The sequence below is a fragment of the Colobus angolensis genome, unplaced genomic scaffold (genome assembly GCF_000951035.1).
Source record: "Colobus angolensis palliatus isolate OR3802 unplaced genomic scaffold, Cang.pa_1.0 Scaffold311, whole genome shotgun sequence".
Taxonomy (NCBI): Eukaryota; Metazoa; Chordata; class Mammalia; order Primates; family Cercopithecidae; genus Colobus; species Colobus angolensis.
In genome coordinates, this window is record NW_012116389.1 from 177,360 (window position 1) to 186,342 (window position 8,983).

Below are 8,983 nucleotides of genomic sequence, written 5' to 3' on the forward strand. Positions count from 1 at the left end.
ATTATAGGCATGAACCACCATGCCCAGTCGTTTGTTTTAATAATTTGTCATGCAAAAGGTTTTTCTTGTTTTATATGACTGCTGTGAAGGATGAAAGTGGTTACTCTTACACAGACAAATATTACAGAGCACCCCCTACACACCTTTTTTTACTTAATGGGAGAATTAAACTTTCTACTATTTTTTTTTATTATTATATTTTAAGTTCTGGGCTACATGTGCAGAACGTACAGTTTTGCTACATGGGTATATGCGTGCCATGGTGGTTTGCTGCACCCATCAACCCGTCGCCTACATTAGGTATTTCTCCTAATGTTATCCCTCCCCTAGCCCTCCACCCCCCACAGGCCCGGGTGTGTGATGTTCCTCTCCCTGTGTCCATGTGTTCTCATTGTTCAGCTCCCACTTATGAATGAGAACATGCAGTGTTTGGTTTTCTGATCTTGTGATAGTTTGCTGAGAATGATGGTTTCCAGCTTCATCCATGTCCCTGTAAAGGACATGAAATCATCCTTTTTTATGGCTGTACAGTATTCCATTGTGTATATGTGCCACATTTTCTTAATCCCATCTATCATTGATGGGCATTTGGGTTGGTTCCAAGTCTTTGCTGTTTGTGAATAGTGCTGCAGTAAACATACGTGTGCAGGTGTTTTTATCGTAGAATGATTTATAATCCTTTGGGTGTATGCCCAGTAATGAGATTGCTGGGTCAAATGATATTTCTACTTCTAGATCCTTGAAGAATCACCACACTGTCTTCCACAATGGTTGAAGTAATTTACACTCCCACCAACATTGTAAAGCATTCCTATTTTTCCACAACCTCTCCAGCATCTGTTGTTTCCTGACTTTTTAATGATCGCCATTCTAACTGGCATGAGATGGTATCTTAAGACTCAGAGTTGTTCCTCTCCATGGAAATCTTTAGTAACAGGCGAAAGATTTATACGATCTGAAGAGAAATCAGAGTATAATTTTCTACTGTTTTCAGTACAAAGATGTGTTTTCATTACAATTAGAGGAATATAGGCTTCTGTGAGCTAGCCTGGAAGCAAACATAATCATTACTGTTCCTTGTTTCCGTGAGAAAATGTAATGTTTCTAAATATTGACCTAAAAATAAACTCTGAGGAATTCATGATTGTAACTGGATGGAAACTGGCTTTCTTCATTTGACATAAATTAACTGAACAAGATAAAAAAAAATCCAGAAACATATATTTTGGCTTTTCTTATTTTCAGCCTGTTAAGAAGAGAAGTGTAAAAATTAGGTAAAATCATTAGTAACAGCATACATCTTGTTACAAATCTGAGAGTTCATATAGAACAGATTTAATGAATGTGGTGAGTGAAGCCGATGTTTCAAACTAAGGTCAGTCTTTCACCAATATCAGATAATTTACTCTGGGAAGACACTATACAATTGTAAAGAATGTGGAAAAGTCTTTAATATAGGTCAGAACTTTCACAGCACCAGAAAATCCAAATGGGGAGAAACCGTACTCATGTAGGAAGTGGACAAACTTTTAATCAGAACACCCACCTTCTTTTTTTTGAGATGCAGACTTGCGCTGTCGCTAGGCTGAAGTGCAGTGGTGCAATCTTGGCTCACTGCAACCTCTGCTTCCCGGGTTCAAGCAATTCTCCTGCCTCAGCTTCCCGAGTAGCTGGGATTATAGGCACATGCCACCACACCCAGCTTATTTTTGTATTTTTAGTAGAAACGGGGTTTTGCCATGTTGGCCAGGCCGGTCTCAAACTCCTGGCCTCAAGTGATTGGCCTGCACTTTCAGCCTGCAGATTCTCCTCCCTGATTAATGGCTTTTTCCTTCAGGTTTGTCCTACCAGGATTAGAACTAGGGTTAGATTTAAAGATACAACCCATTTTAAGATTATGTTGTCTTTCTAGTATGTTTTTTTTTTTTAATTGAGGTATCACTGACATACAATAAGCCATGCATCAAGTGTATAATTTGATAAGTTTTGCCATATGTATATGCCTCTCAAAAAAATAACACAATCAAGATAACATAATCATATCCCAAAAAGTTTCCTTATGCCCTTTTATAATCTCTCCATTCCAGCCTGCTCCTCTCCTGCCCCCAGCCCCAAGAAACCACCAATCTGTTTTCTTTTACTACAGTTTTCATTTTCTAGAATTTTATATAAATGCTATCACACAGTATGTACTCTTTTTAAAGTTTTTTTTTTGTGTGTGTGTGTGATGTCTTTCATGCAACAGAATTATTTTGAGATTCACCCATGTTGTTGCATATATATCAGTAGTTCCTTCCTTGTTATTACTGAGTAGTATTCCACTGTATGGATATGCCACAATTTAACTCAAATGATGGCCATTTGAATTGTTTCCAGTTTTTGGCTATTATAAATAAAGCTGTTAGGAAATTTGTATGCAAGTCTTTGTAATGTAAGGACATACATTTTAATTTCTCTTGGGTAAATAACAAGAGTGAAATGGCTAGATAATAAGGTAGGTGTATATTTAATTTTTAAAGAACCTACAAAGTTTTTCCAAAGAGACTGTGCCATTGTACATTTCCATCAGCATTGTATGGGTTCCACTTCTAATACATCTTTGCCTACACTTGATGTCTTTCCTACTTTTAGCTGTTCTAATAAGTGTGTAATACTGTTTCATTGTGGTTTTAATTTGTATTTCTCTAATGACTAACAATGTTGAGCATCATTTCAAATACTTAATTGCTTTCCATATATCTTCTTTGGTGAAGGATCTGTTCAAATCTTTTGCCTATTTTTAAAAATTGGTTTATTTTCTTATGAGTGACTTTTGAGAGTCCTTTATATATTTTGGAAACAAGTCTTTTATCAAATATTTTCAGTATTTTTTCCCAGTCTGTGACTTGTCTTTTCATTCTCTTAAAAGTATCTTCTGAAAAGCAGAAGATTTAACTTTGATTAAGTCCAATTTATCAGCTTTTTTCCACTGGCTAATACTGTTTAGAATTTGTGGTGTATCTGTATGTATGTTTATGTGCACCCACATATGCATGTTCATTCATGGTAAATGTTCATTTTAATAGGTTTAGCAAAGGGGCAGTATTCAAATGTATGTCCTTGTCATGCCATTGTTTCTGGAAATCTATTTAAAACAATTGCTGTACATAAACTTTACAGTGAAAATACAATAGATTTTATAAAATGAACTGTTTCTGTGACAGTTAAAATCTCGATGCTAGGCGGCCCCACAGTGGCTCCCAGTGATTCTCATATTCTGGCATTCAAACCCTTGTGTATCTCACCCCCCACTGAATCATGACTAATCTCTGAGGAGAATGTATTGAGGAAATCATAGTGCATGATTTCCAAAACTAGGTCATAAAAGCTTTGGCCTTGGCCTGTTGGATTCCTCACTTTGAGAGAAAGCTACATGCCATGTTGTGAAAACCCTCACATGGGAAGGAACTGAGGCTTCCTGCCAACAACCAGCACCCACTTGCCAGCCATGTGAGTAAACCACCTTGGAGGTGGATCCTCCTAACTCAGTCAAGCTTCAGATGACTTCAGCCCCACATGACACCTAACTGCAACCTCAGCAGAGACTCTCAGCCAGTACCACCCGGCCAAGCTGCTCTTGAATTCTGGGTCCACAGAAACTGTGAAAGATAACAATGTTTATTGTTTTTAGCCACAAAGTATTACAGTGGTTTATTATGCAGCAGTAGATATATAATATACTCTCCATGGCAGGACTTGTTTTAGAGGTGATGGATACATCTAATTCCTGTGGAAGGAGTAACTAAAATCTGTCTCCAGGTGGGCCAGGGCACACATCCCAGTAGAGGGCAGGAAGGGGCTCTAAGGCCAAATGTTAATAGCTCTTTCGCTAAACTTCTGAAATTGTCTTTAAAAAAAAAAAAATCTATTTCCCTAAAGCACGCCACATACTGGAGTCCCAGCAGCACTTATTTTGTGTCTTCAAAAGACACAACTGGAAAACAGAACAATACAAACTCACGAGCACTTACTGTGTGCCAGGCACAGCTGTAAATAATTTGCCTATCAATTAACCAAGTTAATGAATCAACCCTGAACAGCCTCAAGAGGTTGGTACCACCATCATAATACGCATTTAACAGACAAGGAAACCGGGGCAAGGAAACTTGCTGCAGTCATACAATTAGTAAGCGGTGCAGCTGGGTTTCTGGACCGACGTAGTCCATACACATTCGGCCTTCTGAGTGATGGGCCCGACTTTTCCCACGCCCACTTTTCCCACTGCAGCGCACCCACACAATCTAGACAGCTTTGGCGCATGTGGAGGGAGCGATGGTCCCTTCATTATCTGGAAGGACACCCACAGTGGCAAATGCCAGATAACCATGAATAATACCCAGGATAGTAACCATTCTGTGGCCTGAGCTGGCCGGACGTCATGCCCCGAAGGAGCTACCAGGTGTGGGCGCTGCAGGACCCCGCCTGGGGCCGCCCGCTGGGGCCCGTGTTGACTCAGGCAGTAGGGACACTGGCGATGGCGGCTGGGGTAGGGAACCACAGAGACTGGCAACTTCCCAGGTTCCTAGAGAGGAGTGGCATGGAAAACGCACTTCCGGTGGAGGGTCCCAGGCTTCTCTCGGTGTCGGCTGCAGGTGGTATTTCCACGCTTTATCTGGGCCTGCGCCGCGCGGGGTTCGCGGTCCGAGCAGAAGAGGTTCGCGGTCCGGGTGACTGATTGGTTTCTCTGGGGCTTGTTCTGCCTGGTTTTCCAACCCCTTTGCTGTTTGGGGTGAGGGAGGGGGTAGCGGAACGGAGAGGAGCCCAAGTCGCACAGAGGGCATTTGCGGGGTGCGAGGCAGCATCAGTCTCACCCGTGCTTCTTTATTTTCTCTTCAGCTTCACTTCTCCGAACCCCGAGGCAGTGTGTGAAGCTGGGACGCCAGCCATGCTCCAGACCTCTTGGCCCCAGGTGAGTGAGCATCCTCTCCCTCCCTCTCACCGTTTTGATGTTAAGAGAGAGCAGGTGTCACCTCTGCATTCAGATCTTGAGTTGTGTAGGCTAGTGGCTTCCATTGTGCATCTGTCACTATGAGAGGGATGGAGAGGTAAGAATGCCCAATTTAAGACTAGAAAACTATTGAGTGTGGGGGGATTGGTTGGGATTTGGCAATTGAAGCCAGCTTAAAACTAAAAATTCTGAAATAATCTGCATTATTACATCCAATAAGGATCCCTTTCACCCCAATCCGCAGGCTTAGAGAAGTATTTACTTCTCCAGTATAGCAATTCTAGTAACTGTTTTGTAGGTTCCATTGTATTTTCTACATAGGTCATCCATAAGTAAAGATAGTTTTACTCCTTTCTTTCCAGTCTGGATGCCTTTTATTTTATTTTTCTCGCCTCACTGTACTGGCTAGAAACATTATTTCAATATTGAACAGAAGTGGTGAGAGCAGATATCTTTGTCTTATTTATGCTTTTAAGGTGAAAGCATTCAGTCTTTCACACTGAAGACTGATGTTCACTGTAGGTTTCTTGCTTTTTTGTTTTGTTTTGTAAATGCCCTTTATCAGGCATTCTCTTCTATTCCTACTTTGGTGAGAGTTTTTATAGAAATGGATGTTGGATTTTGACAGATGCTTTTTCTGTGTCTATATAGATGATCATATGGTTTTTCTCTTAATTAATTAATTAATTTATTTATTTTGAGACGGAGTCTCGCTCTATCGATAGGCTGGAGTGCAGTGGCACGATCTTGGCTCACTGCAACCTCCACCTCCGGGGTTCAAGCAATTCTCCTGCCTCAGCCTCCGGAGTAGCAGGGACTATAAGCACGCGCCACCACACCCAGCTGATTTTTGTATTTTTGGTAGAGACCAGGTTTCACCATGTTGGCCAGGATGGTCTCAATCGCTTGACCTCGTGATTCCCCCGCCTTGACTTCCCAAAGTGCTGGGATTACAGGTGTGAGCCACCGTGCCCAGCCTCTCTTAGTTCGTTAATGTGGTGAATTACATTACATTATTTTTCTTTCAAATATTAAACCAACTCTGTGTTGGGATAAAACCGACTTCGTCATGATGTATTATTCTTTTATTAGTACCATATATTGAATTTAATTTGTTAAAATTTCTGTGTCTATGTTTATGAGGTATTGATTTGCAGTTTTCTTGTGATATCTTTGTTCCATAGAATGAGAAATACTCCCTCCTCTTTAATATTTTGGAATAATTTATGTAGAGTTGATTGCATTTCTTCCTTAAATGTTTGGTAGAATTCGCCAGTGAAGGTATATAGGCATGGAATTTTCTTTCTGATAAGATTTTTGAGTCCTTTGGTAGATATGGGGCTACTCTGATTATCTGTCTCTTTTTATTTGTTTATTTTTATTTTTTGACACGTTTTTCTCTATGTTGCCCAGGCTGGCCTCAGTTGGGCTCAAGTGACCCTCCCCACTTAGCCTCCAAGGTACCTGGGACTACAGGCATGCGTCACTATGCGCAGCTTAAATGAGTTTTGGTAACTTGTGCCTTTCAAGGAACTTATCCATTTTATCTAAGTTGTAGAAATTATTCACATAAAGTTGTTGATAATATGTCCGTATCTTTTATTATCTGCAGTGATGTCACTTCTTTGATTACTAATATTAGTGATTTGTGTATTCTGTCTTTTTTTCTGGCACTCTGGCTAGAGGTTTATGAATTTTATTAATTTTTCTTTAAGAACTAGCTTCTGGTTTCATTACTTTTCTGTTTTATGTCATTAGTTTTCACTTTGATCTTTAATGTAATTTTTACACTTATTTTGTGTTAAATTTGCTATTTTTTTAGTTTTAAGGGGGAAGCTGAAGTCACAGATTTGAGATCTTTCTTCTTTTTTGTTTTGTAAAATAGGCATTTAGTGCTATAAATTTCCTCCCACGTACTGCTTTGGCATTATCCTGCAAATTCTAGTACACGGTGTTTTCATTTTTACTCAGTTCAGAGTACTTTGTACATTCTCTTATGGAAGTGTGTTATTGACTTTCCAAATATTTGGGGATTTTCCAGGAGTGTTTCTGTTATATCAGATTTAATTGCATTACAGTCAGAAAACATACTTTGTATGACTTCAATCATTTTGATTTTATTGAGCTCTCTTTTATGGCACAGAATATGGACTGTCTACCTATCTACATTGTCTTATATGAATTTGGCCACTACAGCTTTTTTTTTTTTTTTTTTTCTTTTGAGACAGTTTTACTCTGTCTCCCAGGCTGAGTGCAGTGGTGCAAACACAGCTCACTGCAGCCTCGACCTCCCAGGCTTAAGTGATCTTCCCAAGGAGTTGAGACTACAGGTACGGACCACTGTGCTTAGCTAACTTCTTTTTCCTAGAGACAAGGTTGCCCAGGCTCGTCTCAAACTCCTAGATGCAAGCCATCCTCCCACCTCCACCTCCCAAAGTGCTGGGATTACAGGCATGAGCCACCATGCCTGGCCTTACAGTTTTCTTTGACTAATGTTGTCATGGTATATCTTTTATTTTGGTATATCTATTATTTTGATATATCTATTATTTTGGTATATCTGTTATTGGTATGTCTATTATTTTGATTTTAATTTACGCCTGTCTTTATATTTAATGTACATTTATTGAAGGTGGCAGATAGTAGGTTCTTATTTTTTTAAAAATCCAGTATGACAATGTTTGCCTTTTGGGATGTTTAGATTATTTACATTTGATACCATTATTGATATGGCTAGAGTTGGGCCTATCATCTTTCTACTTGTTTTCTAATGGTCCCAACTGTTCTTCATTTCCTTTTATCCTTTTTTTCTATTTTCTTTCAGGCATTAGGCATTGTTCTTTTCAGTCTTTCCAGATGATCCTTTTTCTGGCCTTGGTTAGTTTTCCCACATCCATGTACGGATCTGTATTTTGCTGAACACTCTGATCATCGAGATTCCATCTCTCTGCGGCCCTCTCCTCGCTAGCATTCTGTCCTGTAAACTCGAGCCGCCTTGGTCTCTTCAGACTCTACAAGGAAATACGCCAGGTTCTGCCTCAGCTCCCTCTTCCTGTGTTGCAGCCTGGAAACTCCTCAGGGTAGTAGCTTAGGGAGTTACAGGGCTCACCTCTTTTTTTTTTTCCTGTTTCTCAGGGACTGTTGTCGTGTTTTGCATGATATCTTGAAAATTATTTTTATGTAATTTGTCCGGTTATTTTGTTTCAGGCAGGAGGGAAAATCCAGCCCCCATGATTCCACCTAGATAAGAACTGGAAGTTTTCCCTTAGTATTTTTTTTTGAGACAGTCCCACTGTCACCCAGGCCAGAGTACAGTAGCACAATCACGGCTCACTGCAGCCTCGACCTCCCCTAGGCTCAGGTGATCCTCCCACCTCAGTCTCCCGGTAGCTGGGAGCATCACCTTGCATGGCTAATTTTTGTATATTTTGTAGAGACGGGGTTTCACCATGTTGCCCAGGCTGGTCTCAAACTTCTGAGCTGAAGCAGTCTTCCCGCCTTGGCCTCCCAAGGGCCTGGGATTATAGACGTAAGCCACTGCACCTGGCCTGCATTTTCAAAAACATTACCCTTTCACTTTTGCTGTTTAGTCTGTTGCCATCTCGACTTCCCAGTCTTCATGTGTGTATTGCTTTTCCTTCTCTGAAAGCCTGTAGGATCTGTTGTGTATTCTCATTTTTCTGAGACTTCTCAGTTACATGCCTATGTGTAGATATTTTTCATTCATTGTCCTAAATACTTTGTTGGTCCTTCCTTCTCTATGTTGCTTTTAAGGAGATAGAATATTTTTACCAAGTTATAAACAACAGTGCACATTTACAAAATCCTTAGCTCATCCTTAGTTCTGTGGTTTGAATTGGGCCCCTTTTTGTTTGCTTCCCCTTCTGCCAGAAGTTGAGTTTCATCTTTGTCTGCTTTTCTAGTCTAGTTATCATTCATTCTTTCTCTGCCTTCTAAAATTCTGTTTATGCCTCTAGCTGGCTTTGACTCCTCTCT

General features: G+C 40.3%; 1 protein-coding gene across 3 annotated transcripts in view; it reads left to right on the top strand.

The window, feature by feature from the left end:
- The first annotated feature begins 4,608 nt into the window (after positions 1-4,608).
- Positions 4,609-8,983, top strand: part of ZNF620 (zinc finger protein 620) — a 13,296-nt gene continuing 8,921 nt past the window's right edge. The window contains exons 1-2 of one of the 3 annotated variants that reach the window (XM_011950930.1): positions 4,609-4,706; positions 4,876-4,948. Coding sequence is in view for 1 of the 3 variants with exons in the window: in XM_011950929.1 (XP_011806319.1) it covers positions 4,925-4,948 (24 nt within the window). In the remaining 2 variants the exon portion in view is untranslated. Of the gene's footprint in view, positions 4,769-4,875; positions 4,949-8,983 lie in introns of all 3 variants that reach the window. The other 2 variants (XM_011950929.1, XM_011950931.1) reach the window with 2 other exon arrangements.